The following is a 20,763-nucleotide window of genomic DNA, read 5'->3' on the forward strand; positions in this document are numbered from 1 at the left end:
TTGTGATCACACATTTTTCCAAATTTGTGTTCAGACATACTATTTGTGATTTTTTTTGTGCAAAGTTTAATAACCCTTCCAAAAATGTCTCCGAAGAAAAAGCCACAAAAAGACAGCCATAAGAGAATACACATAACCGTAGAAATGAAACGTAAAATCATTGAAAAGCGAGAAGGAGGTGTGAGCGTGGCTGATATAGCACGCACATACAATCGGTCTACATCAACGATTTGCATGATTTGGAGTTGCATTGTGTTTCACAGCAAGAAGTTGTGGAGGAGAGTTTGTCAGAGGAGGAGGAGGAGGTAACAGCAAAGCAACAATCTTCTGGTGCAATAAGAGAAGGCATGGGAAACTGTTGCATCGTACATTGAGAAGCATCACCCTAATAAGGCAGTGGGTATGTGCGCTACAAATTTATTTAATGATAATGCTGTGTTGCATTTTCACCAAATTTTGAAGCATCGGCAAAAACAAATGTCTCTAGACAGCTTTCTAGTAAAAAAGAATTAGATATGTATCATAAATAATAAACTAATTATTTCGGTTTTTTTTNTGGATTTAGAAGAGGAAAAGGAACCAGGGATGCAATTGGCATGATGAGAATTATACCAGAACGAACTTTGGAGATAGATGAAAAACTGTGTGTTTGCTTAATAGAGTGGCAGAAGGCATCCGACCATGTAAACTGGACAAAATTAATGCAGATCCTAAAGGAAACAGGTATCGATTGGCGTGAAAGAAGATTGATTAGCAAATTGTACATGGATCAGAAAGTTAGAGTACGACTGGACAGAGGGGAGACAAGAAGTGTGCAGATTGGAAGAGGAGTTCGACAGTGATGCTGTTTATCACCAATTCCATTCAACTTGTACAGCGAATGCCTTACCAAGGAAGCTCTGAATGGGCTCGGAGACTTCAAATTAGGAGGGCAAATTATTCAAACTGTGAAATATGCAGATGACCTTGTGTTAATGGCTAAGGAAGAAACTGTGCTACAGGGCATGATTGATAGACTAATTGAAATTGGAAGGTGCTATGGCATGGAAATGAATGTGGAGAAAACAAAAGTAATGAAAATTTCGAGACAACCAACCCCAGTCACAATAAAGATAGACCAAAAACAACTGGAGAATGTGAAATGTTTTAAATATTTGGGTAGCTTGTTAACAGATGATGGAAGGTGTACTTGTGAAATTAAATCCAGGATTGCCATGGCAAAAGCTGCATTTAGCAAGAAGAAGAATCTTTTTACCAGCAAATTGGACTTAAATTTGAGGAAGAAACTAGTGAAATGCTACATTTGGAGCATAGCTCTGTATGGGGCTGAAACATGGACACTTAGGGCAGTAGATCAGAAACGTCTGGAAAGTTTCGAAATGTGGTGTTGGAGAAGGATGGAGAAGATCAGTTGGACCGATTATGTGAGAAATGAAGAAGTGTTAATTAGTGTCAGTGAACAGAGGAATATCCTACACGAAATAAGAAAACGGAAGGTTAATTGGATTGGTCATGTTTTATGCAGAAACTGCCTTCTAAAAGAAGTTGTTGAAGGAAAGATAGAGGGGCGGATAGAAGTGACAAGAAGACGAGGAACAAGACATAAGAAGATGCTGGATGACCTTGGGGACAGAAGAGGATACTGTCATTTGAAGGAGAAAGCTCTAGATCGCATTAATTGGAGGAATTATTTTGGAAGAGACTGTGGACCTGTCGTCTGACAGATTACTGATGATGATGATGAAACGGTATACATAAAATTTTTTGAGTATTTTTTCGGCATGGAACGCATTATCGTATTTTACATTAATTTATATGGGAAAAATTGTTTCGCATTATGAGTAAGATTCTGGAATGAATTATGCTCATTAAGTGAGGTTCCATTGTATTATGAAATTTCTTCAGATTAACCTACACCACAGCAAAGGATCCACGGCAACTCTATGCCAGCAACTAGCTGAGGGTAAGGCAGACATAGCCCTTATTCAGGAACTTTGGTTATACAAGGGTCAAATAAGGGGCTTAACTAACCCAGGGGGAACAGTTTACTCTGCTGTACCTGGTAACAATGCAAGATCCTGTGTTTATATCAGGAATCATATTAATGCCTTAACTTTGCTGGAGCTCTGTTCTAGGGACGCAACAGCAGTAAGGATAACATACAAAGTGTGTCCAGGTTCTGTTAGGACTATGTTAATTAAAAATACAAGACGTTGATTATTTTCAAAATTTCACCCTTCTTATTCAAAATAGTCTCCTTCTGAATCAATACATAGCCGGAATCGACTGAAAAGTTTTTGAAAACCGTCACTGTACTCCTTTTGTGGAATCGCATTTAAAACTGCGGTACATTCCCTTTGGATGTCTTGGATGGTGAGAATAACCAGAAATCTGCTGGAGCCAAATCTGGCAAATATGGAGGATGATCAAGGGCTGTGATCCCTTTTCTGACCAGAAAATCGCACACGATCTTCGATTTGTGGGGTGGGGCATTGTTGTGGAGGAGCGACCAGGAACCTTGCTCTCGATATTGAGGTCGAATTTGAAGAATTCTCGCCCACAAATGATTGGGACTCTGAGATAATAATAAGAATTCACTGTTTGACCTTCTGGCAGAAATTCCTTGTGAACGATTCCTTTGGAATCGAAGAAAACGGTTAGCAGTGTCTTTACTTGATTCTTTTCCATGCTCACTTTCTTTGGGCTCAACCACGCTGCACTCTGCCACTTTGTGAGAGGCTCATATTGCAAACACCATGTCTCATCACCAGTAACAATCAATTTTGTAAATTCTGTATCACTTTGGGCCGACCGTAACATGTCTTTGCAGTGTTCCACTCTGGCATGTTTTTCATCGCCTGACGGCACGTGCGGTACAAACTGTGCACAGACCTTCTGTTTGCCCAGATCCTTGGTCAAAATTTGATGCACAGTACTTTTTGGTATTCCCAAAAGCTCCTCGATGAGCCTTGCAGAAACACATCTGTCTGACGCAAGGATTTCAGTCACTTTTTTCACATTTTCTTCAGTGCAACTTGTTCTCGGCTTTGATGAACGTGGACTGTCTTCAGTGTCCTCCCTGCCATCACAAAATACAGCATACCATTGAAAAATGCTTGAGCGCCTTGAACAATCACTACCGTACACACTTTTCATCATTTCGTATGCTTCTCCGGCTGTTTTGCCTAACTTCAAACAAAATTTGATGTTGGCTCTCTGTTCAACCTCCATTTTCTAACGAGCGTCAGAACAGTACTGTTACATTCAAAGTCAGAACACATGATGCAGCGATGCTTGCGCTTTGAAATTATAGACAGCCGCAGCTGAAACATCAAGAATCTTAACGCTACAACTCGCCAACAGATGGCATTGCAGGGCAAAATTTAAAAAAATTAGTCCTAACGGATCCTGGACACACCGTGTATACATATCGAGGGGGCAGTAGGGAGCTGATTGTTGCTTCAGTCTACCTTCCATACAACTTGGATGAACCACCACCAACTAAGGAAATGAGGGACATCATAGACTACTGCCATAGCAGGAAAAAGCAACTAATCATTGGGTGTGATGCCAACACACACCACATCTTGTGGGGAAGCACTGGCACCAACCCAAGGGGAGAGAGCCTCATGGAATTTCTGGTGAGTTTGAACCTGAATATTCTAAACCATAGTAACAAACCTACCTTTGGCATGTGTCTGATGAGCCGTCTCTATCTGACCATAGATACATATGCTTTCATATAGATAACATAACAGCGCAACAAGTTACCTTCAGGAATCCCAGGAGAACCAATTGGGAGTCGTACAAAGATGACCTAAAGGTGAACCTGGAGATTATTTCGCAAAGTATATGCACGATAAGGGACATAGATCGATGTGTTGACCAGTTGCAATAGGCTGTCATCTTGTCCTATTATCATAATTGTCCAGCCAAGACCATTCGCTTACCAAGGAATGCATCTTGGTGGATTAAAAAGCTGAGTGGGCTAAGAGCTAGAACCAGAAAGCTATTTAATATAGTGAAAAGGACAGGGCAGTGGGACACCTACAAGGAAATCCTCACCTGTTATAATAAAGAAATAAGGAAAGCCAAATGATCCTCATGGAGGAGGTGCTGCCAGGAGATCAATGATGTACCGGGCAGTACCATGGGGGTCATGGCAAAAAGGCGACCAATAAGGTCAGCTCTATCAAGCTGCCTGATGGCAAGTATACCTAAACTGGAGAAGGGACAGTGAAGGAATTGTTCAGAGTTCACTTCCCAGATTCAAAGTTGATTGATAATTCAGTTGATGAGCAGGGCCAGCAGAACCTGGACGTATGTGGATACATAACGAACAGGGGAGACTGGAACCTGGCTGGTCAGGTAATCAATCAATCAAAAATCAGATGGGTGTTAGGTACCTTCAAACCATTTAAGTCTGTGGGAACAGCTGGTATTGTACCGGCATTTCTGCAGCAAGGGGCAGAACATTTAGTCCCACACCTATGCCACATATTTAGAGCTTGCATGGCGCGTGGGTTTATCCCTGTGGCCTGGAGGCAAGTTAAAGTGACATTTATTCCGAAGCCCAGGAAACTTGATTATACCAAGGCTAAAGCTTATCGTCCTATTAACCTGTCGTCTTTCCTTTTGAAAACGATGAAGTGGTAGATAGACATATTAGGGACGATGCATTAAAAATTCATCCTCCGCACTGAAACCAACATGCTTACCAGATAGGTAAATCTACTGAAACTGCATTGCATAATGTAGTAACACACATAGAGAATGCTATTGAACACAAGGATATTGCCCTTGGAGCATTCCTTGACATAGAGGGAGCCTTTGACAGAACCTCCTTTGATACAATAAAACAGGCTGCTGAAAGGCATGGCATTGAGCCCTCAATATGCAGATGGATCTGTGCTATGCTGGAAAGCAGAAATATAAGTGCTACATTGTCTGGAGAGACCCTGGGAGTGTCTGCGGTGAGAGGGTGTCTGCAGGGGGGGTGTTCTTTCCCCTCTCCTGTGGAGCCTGGTCATGGATGATCATCTTTGGGAGCTCAACAGTACAGGCCACTTCACAGTAGGATATGCTGATGTATGGCAATCCTAATTAACGGGAAATTCCTGCACACTGTATCAGAGGTCTTACAAACAGCCCTGTATACAGTGCAGCAGTGGTGCGAAAGGACAAACTTGTCTATTAATCCAAGCAAGATGGTGATTGTACCCTTTACTAGGAAGAGAGATATAAAGGCTCTCAAAGAACCAATACCCTTCAGTAAAGCGATCCAGCTATCTAGTGAGTCAGGTACCTTGGATTAACATTTGACAAGGGGCTGACATGGAAAAAAAAAAAGCTGGATAAGGCTATTAATAAGGCCTATAAAGCCTTCTGGACATGCAGAGGCACGTTTGGGAAGACTTGGGGACTGACACCAAGGGTGGTATATTGGATATACCCTGCAGTGGAAATCCTACTAGGACTCCCTCCACTGCATTTGCAGATGGAAGCAGAGGCCATGTTAGTATATTACAGATTACGTTGCAGTGATCAATGGAGACCTAAATCCAAAGGTTTTGAACATGCATACATGACTTGGGACATGAAAAAAATAACCATCCTACAGATGGGATCTGATAAAATGCTACCAAAATATGTTTATGATAGACCCTTCATGATCAGATTTCCTGATAGAAGTGAATGGAAAGAGGGGTTTCGACCTGATAGAAAGGGGGGACTAATCTGGTATACAGATGGTTCAAGACAAATAAAGGCACTGGAGCTGTAGTGTATTGTGATGGAACGAGGCTGAAGCATACCTTCAGCCTTGGTCAGTACACAACAGTATTCCAGGCAGAGGTGTATGCCAGTAAGGCATATGCAGTTGAGAATTCAGATAGGAACTATAGAAATAGAACATCTACATCCTATGAGACAGTCAAGCTGCCATTAAAGCACTTGGTACACACCAAATCACTTCAAAATTGATTTGGGACTGCCACCAATCCCTCATACAACTGGCCAGACATAACAGAGTACAACTGATATGTATGCCAGGTCATGAGAGTATTGTAGGGAATTAAACCGCAGATCAGCTGGCAAGAACAGGATCTGAAGAGCCGTTCATAGGACCTGAACCAGCTTGCGGAATCTCAATTGGAGTTGCCAAAAAAAAGCGAGCAGGGACTGAACTGATAGAAACCATAAAAAATACTGGGAATCCATAATTGGATTCAAACAGGCGAAGGGTTTTATATCAGGACCCTCAGCCAGAAGAATGAAGGATCTGTTGAGATCAAACAGAGATCAACTAAGATGGGTGGTAGGATTACTTACCGGACACTGCCACCTGAAAGGACACCTTTTCAAGTTTGGACTGGCAGATAACCCAACTTGTGAAAGGTGCCTACAGGAAAACAAATCAGCCACACACATCCTGTGTGACTATGAGGCCGTAGCTTATTTAAGATTTCATCACTTGGGTCAGTTTTTTATGGAACCAAGTGACTTTTATGATGCCCCCATAAGCAGGGTCCTACACTTTATTAAAAGTGTAGGATTAATAAAGAGCTAATCCAAGGGGAAGCAAAATAGATCATTGAAGGTCGCAGTGCAGGGCCCCACCCCTTACATACATACCACTGCACACCATTGCCAGGATTATTTAGGCTTAATTATTAGAGGATTGGCCAGCCTGATTGGTTGAAGTCTTTTAATTACAATAGACCTAAAGTAGTCACTTTGTCTACAGGTCAACTGGCACAGCTGGAGGGGCGTAATGCAGAGGTAGAATCACAGAACAGCGCCGTGATCCAGCAGAATCTGGAGTTACAGCAAGTAGAACGGGAACTCAGAGACAACCTGCTTACGTTTGTGAGTCGTAGTGAGTTTCAGGATGTGCAGGAGAAACTGCGAAAGTCGGAACAGGATAGGGTATGTGCTGCAGGTGTTCACCTTATGTCTAACTTCACAATGACAAAGGTGGAACTTCTCCTGTTAGAGTTTGTTTGCGGCAATAAAGTACTGTTGTGAGGGATATGATGCTGTGTGGTCAGAAGTTAACTAATATTTTGGAGGAATGTACTGCCTCCATCTTAAGTGTCAAGGAGATGCTAAGAGAACAAGGCAGTACGTTAATCTGAAACATTGATGAAAGAGTACTGGACTACACTGTGTCAACTCCAGATGATTAAAAGAAAAATTAAATGATTCATAGCCACCCAAATTAATAAATCTTGAGCCAAAATTATTGAACCAATTGAAACTCATAAATAAAGGAATATAATCAGAAGTCATTCTGGCTACACCTTCCCATATGGCCACTTTGGTGCTTTTCATAATCACTGCTGTAAAAACCTCAAATCCAATTGCCAGTTGCTGCACTAAAGAACAGTCCAGTTATTTAACCTTTATTGCACAGGAATAAGGACTTAAATTCCAAAATTTAAATTTAGGGGTAATAAGCTTTAGTATAGAAAGAATGAAGTTTGGCTTGTAAAGTTTAATTGTCAGGGCCCCATACTGAATACATATTCTTTTCAGATGGAGCTTAAATTGGAAAAAGATAGGCAACAAGAGGTAAGCGACATAGCTCAAGAGCAAGTGCGGAACTTAGAGCTCTGGAAGTTGTCACAGGAGTACCAACTGGACTACATGAGACGTCAGATTCTAGAACTGCAGTCCACTAGCGATGAGAGGTCAATTATTGGTAAGAACTCACACTACTGCAGTTCTAAGTCAGTTGGTCATCAGTCATATGCTTCTTCTTGTGGTTTTCCAGTTCCAGGCATCTCTAGAAAGTACAATGTGTGTGTATATGAGTGACTATGTGGTCATATCTGCTCATCTGTCTGCGACTAGCATTGAAACCCCTGGACTTTTAAAATCCACATGGAAGACCTTTACTAGAAGCTGTCAGGAAGTAAAATTTTACAATTCTTTATCAAATATTAATTTCACAAAGTACATTGAAAGAACCCTTTGAGTGCCAAAGCATTAATGGACATAACAATTTGTTATAGCAAAACTGAACCACGAGTTGCTGTCTTCTCGGCTCAGTGAGACCTCAGCCCACAAGAAGGTGCAGCAGTTGCGGAATGAGATCTCCAAGTTACGCTGCCACAACCTCCGCCAAGAAGCAAAGCTCGATGAAAAGGAGCAAGCTCTTAGCCACTTGCAGGGACAGCTCACTTCCCGATGCAGGTGCAGGGTTGATTCAGATCCTAGCCATGCTGTGGCCAGCACCATTGACACAATCCTTCTAAATTTATCTTCTCTTTTGGCATCATTTTCATTTTATATTATGTTGATGGACAAAAATTCTCCAGTCTCTCCTATTTGATCTGGTGGCAACTCTTTCCTTTAAATTTTTTGGTGTCCTTGTTCTATGCATTCTTTTTACAGGGCCAAATCACTGCAATCATTTCTCTTCTCACTATTAACAAATTTTAAATTCTGACTTCCTTCATAAAAATGTTATTTTTAACTCTACCCCATCTTATTTTTATCCTCAGTAATTTGCATAAATTTTGTATCCTTTGCTTTGATTTTGCTTTTGATACAAAACATTACTCTTTGAAACCATTTGGAATGGTGAAGTCCCATAAGGCACTTCAGCATATTCTGGGACATCACAGTGGCTCACAGAAATGACGATACTTGCACTTAGTTACTAACTGCAGCTGTAAGATATAAGCAGCCAAAACTTGTATTCCACAAGTCTTTAAGAATGCATGATGTCTTGTTGCCACTACAGGTCACTTCATCAAGCGATTCAGGACCTGCGGCATCACTACAGTGGTGCTGTTCCTCTTGCAACCCATGAGCGCATGGCCCTGTCCCTGCGCCGTCTGGGAGAGGAGAGACGTGAAGCCATCGAGAGGCTCCACAGAGCTGAGAAGATGGCCCATGAAGCAGTTACTGCCAGAGAAGAGATGGAATTACAAGCAAAATCTCTTGAGGAACTCAAGGCTGCCCTTACATTGTCAGATGGCCAGAAACAGCTGGTTGACTGGCATAAGAAGAACACTGAATTGAGGATCAAAGTGAGTACTGTAGGGTACTATGTGCACTTCTACAAAACTTGAGATCCAGACATGAACTTAACTTCTAGTCTCAGTTTCTCAAGACTATCACATTCAAGCATCATTTGTATGTTTCTTGTTCTAATTGGTGACACTGAGTCACACGCATGCAACACTGAACAAAAGTGAGACAATGATTTTTGAATTGTGATTTATGAAGATTGTGAGAACAATCGTTTGTCTTATTTTAAGGTATTATTTGGTGGAAGAGCTGAGGAAAACTATGAAAACATCTGAAACACTTGGATTTGATAACTATGCTGAGTTGTAATGCCATATAGTTTTTTTTTGGGGGGGGGGAGGCCATAACTCAAGCGGTTAGTCACTGGCTTCCCACCACAGCAGCCTGGGTTGAATTCCGGGTCTGGTCAAGTGGGATTTGTGGTGGACAAAGTGGCGCTGGGGCAGGTTTTCTCCATAATCATAGTCACCTGCGCAGGCTACAGTAGGCCAATCAGTGGCCGCCATGCCAAGTGGACTCGGTTGGACTCCACACCCCACTAAGCAAATTTGGGGGGGGGACAACATTTTAGAGGAACATGTCACCTCCTTCAAGTTGTAAAGTAAGCGAAGCAAGAAACCAACATAAGTGGGTGACAAGCTGAGCTCTTTCTGAGCCATGTGGTGTTACTACCCAGAAGACTGCACTCTTCATCAGAATAGCCTCTGGCAGAGACCTGAATTATGGATCTGGTATTAATGTCCATTTAACACTAATCACAAAATCTCTAGGTACTATAAAATGTAACCATTAGATACATAATTTTTATTTCCAACCTCACTCCTACTAGCTACAACACATGAAGGTCAGAGAACAACATGCATCCACACTGTTTAAGAAACACTGATGTCCTTTAGCAGTGGTTAAATGATGATACTTGATGCTTCACTCATAGATAAGACATAGGCCATCTACTGAGTTATTATCAAACTGGGGTTCAAACCACAGCCACCCAGCATGTGCCTCAGACTTATCAGGTGCATTAGGGCCGTGCCATATTTTTATTATTATTATTATTATTATTATTGGAGGGGGTGGGTATCCCCATGCATCGCAACCAGTGGTCTATTGTACGTCCCCCTGTGATATTCTACCAGTCTCTATACCCTACCGGTATTGGTGCGTGCCATCTGTCCCAACTCAGCCAGCGAGTTCGGCCTCTACTGGCTCAGCGGTATCTAGATGCTTCCCCCATCTACCAGAGGCATTAGAGGCTATTGTTGGGCGGGAAATGTCCTTATAGTTTGGCTCAGAGGCCTCCTTGAGACATGAGGTTCTTTTACATGCCGTAAAGCTACGACACGGGACCCACGGCTTAAAGTCCCTCCCGGAGGACTTGTTCCCTGAATTTTTCCGCCCTTAAAAATTCCACGACCTCCGCCAGGTTTGAACCCGCGTACCTTGAGTCATGAGGTGGGAGCGTTACCCCTAGACTACGGAGGCCGCTAGGGCCGTGCCATAGCTCAAGCCGTTAGTCGCTAGCTTCCCACCGCGGCAGCCCAAGTTTGATCCCAGGTCGGTCAAGTGGGATTTGTGGTGGACAAATTGGCGCTGGTTTTCTGCAAGTACTTCGGTTTCCCCTGCCAATCTTCATTCCTCCAAATTCTCCATCATAATCACTCGTGGCAGGTTACAATAGGCCAATCAATGGCTGCTGTGCCAAGTGGACCCAGTTGGACTCAACCCCCCACTAAGGAAAAAAAAAGTTTATTGGGTGCATTCACTGCCACATGCAATCTTCAAGGCTGTTTATTTGTTATGGCACCTTTCAAAGTTGGAACTATTTACTTGTCACAATTTGAATGTGTGTCCTTCCAAGTGACTTCCTCCAAACAGTCCTGTCTAATGTCTCAGTTCTTTCTTTTTCATCTGTCTTATGATGTAGGTCAACTCCTGAACCTCATGGCCACAAGTCTGGCCCATTGTTACTGTACAGACACTTAGTACAGGACTTGGTTAATCTTAAGACTGGTTTCCACCCCAGTGAATATGATTTCCATTGTCCAGGATGTGACAGAGTGGTGTCTTTGTTGCATCACATTCTAGAAGACTCTAATTTTATGTACAGAAATTTTCATGCCTATAATGTTGGCTTGTAATAATAGAACTAATTCTTGTGTCTGTGTATGAGGAGCTAAAATCAAGGCATCAGGTGGAGCTGTTGGAGTCACAGATGCAGCAGGCAGAGGAGAGGTTACGTCGACAGGAGGAGCACATTGCCATGTTGGAACAGGAGCAGATCACCACAGAGAGGAACTATGAACAAGCGCAGCTCACATGGGAACAGACACAGGTACTCTGAAAACAGGAGGCAGTTTGGGTTGTGAGCATTTCTAACTCATGGCCTCTGTACCATGCTTGTAACTTTCAATGTGCAAGGACTGTAATCAAGTGACTGATGCCAATCAGAAGATAAGAAATGTGAAATGTCTTTTAGATTTTGCGATATTTTGGGTCACAATGGCCTTCTTGTAACTGCAGAGTGATCTGTACAAGCAACTTGCAGACTGCGAGGACCAGCAGAAGGTGGTAGCAGCTGAGATGCAGAAGCAAGCATTGGTATCAAAATCTTCCGAGTCTCATACAGAAGAGAACAGTTCCATGCTGGAACAACTCCGACAGGTACTTCCTTCTATAATTATCACCCATTACATAATTTTGCATCCATTTTTCAGGAAAGAAATTTTACATCACCATTTTAGGCAGTAAATTTAGTACTGTAAGGTTCCTTTCTATACAGCAGACAGGTTAATTCCATGTTAGGTGGGTCCCTTGTCACGATGGCATGGCACGTTCTCAGGTTACGGATGGAGGAGACAGCCTCCAGACATAGAGGGTAGCTGAGAATATATTGAGTAAGCAGTCACGGACAGTTGACAAGGGGTGGTTCTCCAGCTGGGGGCTGGGCGTGGGGCTAACAACTCCTCACCGTAAAAAATAAGCCTTGTTACAAAATGTCATTAAGGACCTCAGACCTGAATGGATTATTTGGATGAACGATCTAAGCTAAAGAAAATGGACATGAGAGTTAATACATGGAAAACTTGGTCTCTGACATTAAGGGAGGAACATAGACTGAAGGTGATTGAGAACAGGGTGTTGAGAATTTTTGGACCGATGAGAGATGAAGTGATGTGAGGTTGGAGAAAAGTGCATAATGAGGAGCTTCATAACTTGCACTCTTCGCCAAGTGTAATTAGAATGATCAAGTCAAGGAGGATGAGATTGGCAGGGCATGTATTACGAATAGGGCCAAAGAGGAATGCATATAGGATATTTGTGTGAAAGCCAGAAGGAAGACTAGGAAGACCAACACATATGTGGGCGGGAGATATTAAAATCTTAGAAAGGTAGGATAGGGTGGTATGAACTGGATTCATCTGGCTCAGGATAGGGACCAGTGGAGGGCTCTTATGAACATGATGATGAATATTTGGGTTCCATAAGATGCTGGGAAGTTCTTTAGTAGCTGAGCGATTGGAGGCTTCTCAAGAAGGGCTCAGCTCCATGATGTCAGTCAGTCAGTCAGTCAGAGACAGGATAATTAACAACAGTTCAGTGCTAGACTAGGCTAGATCATATTAACCTTTATCATCCAGACTTCAATCTCCCATTATTAAGGCACTGGCTGTCAGATTTAGACTTAGTGGTGATGTAAACACATGCTGGAGCATGTGCCAGTACAGTTGTGTGACACATGAGCATTGACAGAGGATTCTTTCTCTAAATATGTTAACAGCACACTGTCAAGCTTCATGGTACTATCATGGGTTGAAAGACAGTAGGAAGTATTCTTTCTCACAGGATATTCAGTATACCATTGATTTTGAAAATAAATGGCTGTAACAATAAGATCACGCCAATTCTGTTCATGTATGACCAATCTGAAAGCAATTAGAATGCCTTGTTTGTAGGTTGTTAGCAATTATATTATGAGTCCTAAATAGGGTCCATGGCTGGTCACGGTAGCCGAGCGGTCTAAGGCATGTACTATCTTCGTTCGCTTGGAAACCGGGATCGTGGCTTCAGATCCCACTCAGGGCATGGATGTTTAGTTTGTGTGTGTGCGTTTTTCTGTGTTTGTATACAGGTAGAGGCCTTGCGACAAGCTGATCACCTGCCCAAGAAGTCCTACCAAATGTGTAAGATCTAGAAAAACAGAAGTGAACGGAGAAGTTCATGGAGGAAGGCCTAGGCCCACTGGGGCTGTAGTGCCAAGGGGAAAAATAGGGTCCATCTGATAACTTCCTGTATTGATGATGTACATCATTAACTGTAATAGACAAAGCTGCAACATTACCCCAAGGTGTACATGATTGATTTCAAGATATTTAATAGTGTTACATCAACTGCAGAAGCATTTACTGTTGACTGAGAAGATATGGTCATCATGTATGGTGAAGTGGAAAGGCCTCTTCTAAGATTATTTTTGGTTGTTGTATTCCCATGAAGGAAATGCAGAGACCAATGGGATACTTGAGTCAGAATATCTGGCACCCCACCCAAGATCGAAATGGGATGGATGCCTCCTGAATACAAGTTCCATACAGTGCTGACTGCGGTAGCTTTCTTGGTCCAAACTGAAGAGCTATTGCATAATCTTCTCTATGTGCATGCGCATGTGTGTATGTGTGTGCACATGTGCGCACCTGCCCTTGAGAGACACTATGAAGCATGGCCTCACTGAATATGCCCCCTGTGAACTTCAGAAATTCTGGAAACATGGCTGTATTTACACTAACACACCAAACTTAATACAGTAACCATATGCACTAGGTGGCTCTGGTATCCAGAGGTACCCTAGAAACGTCTTTTGACAAAGGTGGACACTGCAATACTGACTGAGCACACCTTCCATTGCCAAGTATTGTGCTATCTTCTGTTCATGTTTGTAACTTCTTGCTAACACATTTAACAGAGCAGCAAGTGCTGACCTTCAGTGTGTGTGGACTTCCTTTCAGGCTATGAGTCTTGTCAGTACCCAATCACAGAGTTTGATCAAATACGAGGCTGAGCTCGCTCAACTGAGAGGGAAGGTTGCAGCACTGACAGCAGACATCGAAGAAAAGGACAGGCTCCTTCTGTCTAAGGACAAAGTGATGGCAGAAATAAGGGCCAAGTGGAATTCCAACCAGCAAAAGGCTGTGGAACAACCGCAGAGGGCTGTGGAGCAGCTGGGAGAAGATGATTTGACAGAGAAGCTGGCTCTCAAGGTAACCTCTCATTTGTCGTTATATGTTCCCAGATTTAATCTTTTCCTACAACTACAGTGACATTAAGATTTTCAATTTTTAACTCTCTGGATGAGAGTCTTTCTTGAGAATTTTTAGTTCCTCAGTCAAGAACTCAGCCAGCTGAACCCAGTTTCCATCATCATCAGCTTATATCTCTATTACCAGTTTTAATATTGTCCTGTTGGTCATGCCTGTGAACAGCAGGCTGTGAGGATGGGAGGTGGATGGAAGTAACTCAGTAATGTGTCCAGTGTAGGCCTTCGTATTATCAGTGTTAAGGCTTCACATTCTGTTACAGGAAAGTGCATACCTAACGTTCTTTGTATACTTACTTACTTACTTACTTACTCATAGAGCTGAGCCCTTCTGAAGGAGCCGCCAAATCTGCAGCTACTCAAGAATTTCCCAGCATTTTATGGAACCTGAAGGTTCATTACCGTGTTCTCAAGGGCCCTCCACTGGTCCCTATCCTGAGCCAGATCAATCGAATCCATACCATCCCATCCTATCTCTCTAAGATCCATTCTAATATTGTCCACCCACCTATGCCTTGGTCTTCCCTGTGGTCTCTTTCCTTCTGGCTTTCCCACCAATATCCTATATGCATTTCTCGTCTCCCCCATTCATGCTACATGACCTGCCCACCTCATCCTCCTTGACTTGATCATTCTAATTATACCTGGAGAAGAGTACAAGTTATGAAGCTCCTCATTATGCAGTTTTCTTCAACCTCCTGTCACTTCATCCCTCTTCGGTCCAAATATTCTCCTCAACACCCTGTTCTCAAACACCTCAGTCTATGTTCCTCCCTTAATGTCAGAGACCAAGTTTCACACCCATACAGAACCACGGGCAAAAATGTTCTTGTATAATGTGATATATTTGCATGTCTCAATTTGGAATTTCAGTTCGTAAACTTGGCTAGCCTAAGATCTTCCCTACTCTAATTTGTTCCCCAAATTATCATCTGCTTTTCATGCTGTACAGAAATTTATGTTAGGAAGTGTTTTAATCAGAGCCCAGTTGTAATCTTATGGACCAGTATGAAGGATGGATTTTAGTTCATCTGCTTAGACTCGTCCACAGTCTGCATTAGAGGAACTGTAGGGTTAGTTGACTGCAAGCTGGTATAGAGCTAAGAGCATTCTTTGTTGTTCAAACAAGAACCCTGTTACACCAACCCCTTATCTACATCAAGCTTTAAGCAAGAAGCCAGCACAATTAATGCCATAAAACAGTGATCACGCTGTCTTGTTATTCCCAAAGTACATTCAAAGTTCCATTTTTATCTTAATTATTTGTCCTGTCAACTGCGCTGTGAAATTCATCAGTATTTATCCATTTGTTTGACTTATTTGAGAATCATTTGCAGGCAACAGTTGACAGTCTGCAAATCATTGTGAACCAGAAGGAGGAAACTATTGGTCGCTTTCAGCAGCTACTAAAAGAAAGTCGTGATGAACACAGCCAGGCTGCAGCCAGACTCCAGGAAGAACTGCGCAGCCTCCAGACTGCGCTTAACAACTCACAGCAGTCTTACAGCAGGTGAGGACGACACTTGAAGTATGATTTTTGTGGCTTATTTTACAATGCTGTCAGTATCACAAATCATACAGCATCAAATGGCAGGATAATTTGTGAATATGAATTGTAAAGGATTTGGAAAGAGGTGAGCATCGCCTGAGGTACTATTCTCACAGTTGGCTGGAGGGACTGAGGAAAACCACAAAAGTCATCAGTTAGGATAGTTGATGATCTGGCCAAGATTCAAACAAACTCCTCTTGAATGCAAGCAAGGAACCGTTAGCTTGTCATGAAGAACTATGCTCAGCAGAGTTAGTTCAGTCATTTTGTTCTTAAAAGAAATGAAGCTGGGATAACTGTACCACCAAATTATGAAATTTAAGAAGATGAAGGAAGTATGTTCCTCCAGTATGCTAGTAGTAGCCCTCTACAGACTACATGATGTCACATCCCAGGACTCTGCAGCCTTAGCATTCACAGTCATGACAACCTCAAGTCACATTTTTCTCCAAGTTTAACATATCAGCATCACACCAATCGTCTTTTGTGGAATTGTCTCAAAATAACATTGACATATCATACCTGATGTTACACATTTCTACATGCAAACTGATGTGGAGGGCTTTGCTTTCAGACTCAAATCCAAACTGCACCGCCCATCTCCAACCAAGGAGCCCATTCAATCCATCGTCGATCAGTATGTCTGCCAGATACAAGGGCTGGAGGATGAGGTGGCAGAACTGCATACCAGTGTGGGCAACCTAAGCAATCAGCTGCACTCCTGTCGACAAGAGGCTGATCGCTGGCGCCACCTGGCAGAAGATCGGCTCAAGAACATGGAGGAACTTCGTCAGAGGCAGGGCTCTTGCCATTCATTCATCAGTAATCTGTCAGACGACAGGTCCACAGTCTCTTCCAAAACAGTTCCTCCACTTGATGCGATCTAGAGCTTTCTCCTTCAAATGAAAATATCCTCTTCTGTCTCCAAGGTCATCCAGCATCTTCTTACGTCTTCTTGTCACTTCTATCCGCTCCTCTATCTTTCCTTCAATAACTTCTTTTAGAAGGCAGTTACCACGTAAGATATGACCAATCCAATTAGCCTTCCGTTTTCTTATTTCGTGTAGGATATTCCTCTGCTCACTGACTCTAAATAACACTTCTTCATTTCTCACATAATCGGTCCAACTGATCTTCTCCATCCTTCTCCAACACCACATTTTGAAGCTTTCCAGGTGTTTCTGATCTACTGCCCTAAGTGTCCAAGTTTCAGCCCCATACAAAGCAATGCTCCAAATGTAGCATTAATTGTGTATCCAAAAAAAAAAAACAGTTGCATTGGTTATACATTTCTTGCTTCTCGTTGACTTAACCATTCTTACAAAGCTATGTGATGACCAAAGCTCCATTAATGTAATTTTTCTCATTTCCATGTTACTTTACCTCTGAGTCCAAATATTCATCTCAGCACTTTCTTATCTGATACTCTGAAGCTCTCCCAAAGCTGCAGTATAATTATTTGCCATCAAAGTGAGTACAGTAAAAGGCTTCTTTCTTTGAGCATGCATTCTGGAATATGACCCCTGGTAGTCTGGCAGATAAGTAAACATACGATGGGGTACCCAAAAGAAACCAAACTAATTTTTTTGTGGGCAGAGCTTTTGTAGTACTGCGTTTTGCCGCTATGAGCGCATAGAGCTAACATTCCTGAGTCGATAAGCCGACTACCGTTGCTTCAGAAGGTAAGGACTAGTTTCGGCAGAGTTTATAGTGACAACTGTTTTGTGTGATCATCGTTTTTGCAATGGCTGATTTTCGTGAACAGCGTGCGGCGGTGAAATTCTGCTTTTTGCTAGGGGAAAGTGGAACAGGAACTCTTGAAATGTTAAAAACGGCATACAAGGACGATGCTATGGGGAAAACTCAAGTGTGTGATTGGTTTTCCCATTTCAAAAATGGTGAAATGTCAATTGATGACAAACCTCGTTCTGGTCATCCTTCCACGGCCCGAACACATGAAAATGTTGAAAAAATTCGTGAAATCATCAATGAAGATCGACAACGGAGCATGGAAGAAATTGTGGAGCTGTCGGGAGTGACTTTGAGCTCAGCGGCCAGATTTGTAGCAGTCGGGTGACTGGTTTTTTCATCATGACAATGCCCCTGCTCACACAGCCCTGTCTGTATGACAATTCTTGACCAAAAATGGTATGACCCCTGTTCCTCACCCTCCATACTCACCCGACCTTGCCCCGTGCGACTTTTTTTTGTTTCCTCGAATGAAAAGAGACATGAAAGGAAAAAACGACGGAGGCACTGTCAAGCATCTCAAAAGATGAATTTAGACAATGTTTTGAAAAATGGAATAAAAGACTAGACAAGTGTACTAGTGTAAGTGGAGAGTACTTTGAAGGGGATTGAAGGTTTGTGCTTAAAATTTGAATAAATAAGTTAAAAAAAAATAAGTTCGGTTTCTTTTGGGTACCCCCTCGTATGTGAGAAATTCTGGTACCTTTCTGCCCAAATACACATCTCAGATCATAATCATAATAACACTGAACTCTGTGAGAACCCAAAATCTTCTGTGTATCTGATATCAGCATGACAGTTCTGACGAGTACTGATTTAATTTTAAGTATCAGTTCTTAATCACCATTCTTCTCTATTCATCCATGGTTCTTCTTCCAATCCCTTCTCTGCCACTGCATTAAATATTCATGGATTCTTTTTTATATCAGTCCACAATGTCCGAAGCAATTTCAGTGCCAACACGACCTTCACAATGGGCAGTCTATTTTCTGTTGCTGAATCATTTACATCTGCTGTAGATAGTTTGTAATTTTCATTTTGTGCATCCTGTTATGTTATTATTGTGACGTGGACGGCACAACGCTCAGTAAACACCCCCCTCCTCCAGTGGTGACGTAACAGCATCAGAGCAACTGCCGCTGTTACGGTAACAGGCCAATCAACACTCTGCCCCCTCCCCCCGCAGTGACGTAACGGCGGACACCGCAGTTATTACACAGCCATGAACAACTCTCGGCAGCGTTCCCCAGCAACGCCTGTAAACACGACGTTACGAAACAGTGGTAGCTATCACGTAACTGTTTTCTGTGTTGTCAGTGCGGAAGCTACTAGAGTAGTGAGTAGTGAGCATTGAGCCAGTTACTAGAGAGTAGCCCGTCAGTTGCAGTCTAGCATTTGCCAGAGTGAGCTGAAGTCCATTGTTATTGAGTTGTATCTAGTGAATGGAAATGACTACAGGAGAAGTATTTGTGAAACTGCAGATGGTAGTAGTGGTGTAATTGTGAATTGTGTAAGTGTAAGAGCGAGTGTTCAATAAATTCGCTACTTCCAAGACGGCGTGAAGTTATTTGTCACGTGACACATACTAAACACATTATATACAATTCCTTATTTGAGTCTGTTGTAACACAACATAACGGTCAAGATTAATATTACCTTAGCTACATGTTTCGGCTTTTGAAGCCATCATCAGGCAAAACACATGATTACTATATTCACACACTACTGAACTGCTTTGATTTTACCGTATAGATAGATATGCTTACATTTCTTACATGGGCCATCCAAGCATATTTCACCATTAATCTCAAATTTTTACTTCGGCAGGTGTAAATAGAGTGTGGCTGAATTTTATGCAAATTTGAAATAATGCAATATACAGAATATTAATAAAGTGTCACTTTATATGCAAAGTTTGAAACAGTCTGAATCCCAAAGAATTTGGCAAGAATCACATGTGCATTTCAAAACTTGTCTTGAAATATACAAGTTTTGAATTATGTGAGTCTTCAGGAATGTATACCTCACATAAAATCAGACTGCACTGTATATGAATTCCCTCTTTACAAAATAAAATGATTCCAGGCTGGAAGAGCAGCACAGTATGGAGTTGCGAACATACCAGGAGGAATCGCAGCATTATCGCCAGGAACTGGAAACTGTGAAGCAAGACATGGTTGTGGTGCAGGAACAGCTGAAGCAGCAAGCAGAAGCAGCCCAGCGCAGGCCATCAGCCATCACACAGAATTTAATTGCCATGCTGAGGGCCCAGTTACAGGAGAAGGAGGCCAAGGAACAGTTGCTGTCACAAACCGTTACCGATCTGCAGGTCTGTCCATAATTCTTTTTCGCAAATTTTATGTCTGTGCTTTACAAGAGCAGTTGGTGTCATAAAGGTAACATGTTCTGAGCCTCAGCATCTCCTCTGGCGCTAGCTGGAGGTGAGTGGTTATGCCCTGGAAAAGTGGCCCAGTGCCCATCACTAGGGAAGTGTCTTCTCCAGTGTTGCTCATGGAACCTAGGCAGTGTTTCAAGAACCTGCATCCAATTAATTTTGCTTTACTCTTTCCCCTTGAAGATGGAGGTGGTGTGTTCCTCCAAAATAGCTTTCATCAGACAGTGCTATATCCTAGAAGGCAGAACTCTTCACAGTTACTTCAAATCCCACATGTATGGATAACAGAATAAAAATAGTACATACCACTGTGTGCATCATGACATCATGTAGCCTGGTGGGCAGATGCAAAGGATTGGACCTCGTGGAGGGGACGACCCCCTCCAAAACGGAAAAAGAGATTTTGTTGTAGGGTTTGTAAAGTGTGGAAACCCGTAATATTGTGATAATTAATTGTAGCCGTTATTTGGAGATTGTTAAATAAACCAATTAACCATCTCTACGGCATATTCAGTAACGAAACACATTACACTGGTGTCAGAAGTGTTACGAACTTAAACACGCCACAAATTGAATTGTTGTGCATCGAGTATCTTACTGCTACAAAATGGAGCAAGGCTTTCAACTAGTAATCGAAATGCTGGCGAAGGCAGAAGCAAATAGAAAAGCCCACATGGGAAAAATGGAGGCCGATAGGAAGAGAGACAAAGAAGATTTAATGGC

The 20,763-nt window shown here is 42.3% G+C and overlaps 1 protein-coding gene across 2 annotated transcripts in view; it reads left to right on the plus strand.

The window, feature by feature from the left end:
* LOC111863764 (centrosomal protein of 290 kDa) overlaps positions 1-20,763 on the plus strand; it is a 66,443-nt gene that overhangs the window by 34,128 nt on the left and 11,552 nt on the right. For both annotated transcript variants that reach the window (XM_023850410.2, XM_023850420.2), the window contains exons 20-29: positions 6,746-6,927; positions 7,537-7,702; positions 8,016-8,196; positions 8,750-9,038; positions 11,210-11,371; positions 11,560-11,700; positions 14,040-14,291; positions 15,685-15,857; positions 16,471-16,692; positions 19,731-19,974. In XM_023850410.2, coding sequence (XP_023706178.1) covers positions 6,746-6,927; positions 7,537-7,702; positions 8,016-8,196; positions 8,750-9,038; positions 11,210-11,371; positions 11,560-11,700; positions 14,040-14,291; positions 15,685-15,857; positions 16,471-16,692; positions 19,731-19,974 — 2,012 coding nt within the window. The remainder of the gene's footprint in view (positions 1-6,745; positions 6,928-7,536; positions 7,703-8,015; positions 8,197-8,749; positions 9,039-11,209; positions 11,372-11,559; positions 11,701-14,039; positions 14,292-15,684; positions 15,858-16,470; positions 16,693-19,730; positions 19,975-20,763) is intronic.

This window comes from Cryptotermes secundus, unplaced genomic scaffold (genome assembly GCF_002891405.2).
Source record: "Cryptotermes secundus unplaced genomic scaffold, Csec_1.0 scaffold1705, whole genome shotgun sequence".
NCBI lineage: Eukaryota > Metazoa > Arthropoda > Insecta > Blattodea > Kalotermitidae > Cryptotermes > Cryptotermes secundus.